This window comes from Galeopterus variegatus, unplaced genomic scaffold (assembly GCF_000696425.1).
Source record: "Galeopterus variegatus unplaced genomic scaffold, G_variegatus-3.0.2 Scaffold13908, whole genome shotgun sequence".
NCBI lineage: Eukaryota > Metazoa > Chordata > Mammalia > Dermoptera > Cynocephalidae > Galeopterus > Galeopterus variegatus.
The window spans coordinates 27,646-28,258 of record NW_007740019.1 but is presented as its reverse complement, the minus strand read 5'-3'; the positions used below and the strand labels follow the sequence as shown (position 1 = coordinate 28,258).

The following is a 613-nucleotide window of genomic DNA, read 5'->3' as shown; positions in this document are numbered from 1 at the left end:
ACTCAGGATCGCGCTGTGTCCCGACACGGGTGCTCCATTCCCGCCGCCATTTTCCCTCCGGGCTGGATATGCAGATTCTAATGCATGTCTTTTTTCTTCTCTGTAAGAAAATTTTTTTTCCACTTTGCTTCCAGCACAGGTGTATTGGCAACAAATTCTCTCAATTTCTTTTGCCTGGGAAAGTATTTCTTCTTTTCCACAGCTTGATTTCATAGTGTACAGAAATCTGGGTTGTAGGTTGCTGTAATCAACAGTTTGAATATTTCACAATTCTCTCATGTGGATTCTCAGGAGATGCTGGAAGTAATTCTTATCTTGCTTCTTTTTAAGCAAGATGTGTTTTCCTCCCTCTGGCTTCAGTCAGATTTTTTCTCTCTTTTTCATTTTCTGAAGTTTGAGAACTACATATGAAGATGTAGCTTTTTGGCATTTATCTGGCTCTGTGTTATCTCAACTCCCTTGATCTTTGATTTTGTGCTTGATGTTAAATTGTGGAAGTTCTTAGACATTATTGTTTTAAGTGTTTCTTCTATTTTTTCCCCTCCATCTCTTTTCTGCTGTTTTTTTTTTTTCATTACTCTTTGTTACAACTTTTGTCATTGTCCATCAGTCC

At 37.8% G+C, this 613-nt stretch overlaps 1 protein-coding gene across 1 annotated transcript in view; it reads left to right on the top strand.

Annotated features, from left to right (window-relative positions):
* The first annotated feature begins 294 nt into the window (after positions 1 to 294).
* LOC103581775 (zinc finger protein 260-like) overlaps positions 295 to 613 on the top strand; it is an 11,966-nt gene continuing 11,647 nt past the window's right edge. The window contains exon 1 of the mRNA XM_008563528.1: positions 295 to 303. Within this exon, the coding sequence (XP_008561750.1) occupies positions 295 to 303 (9 nt within the window). The remainder of the gene's footprint in view (positions 304 to 613) is intronic.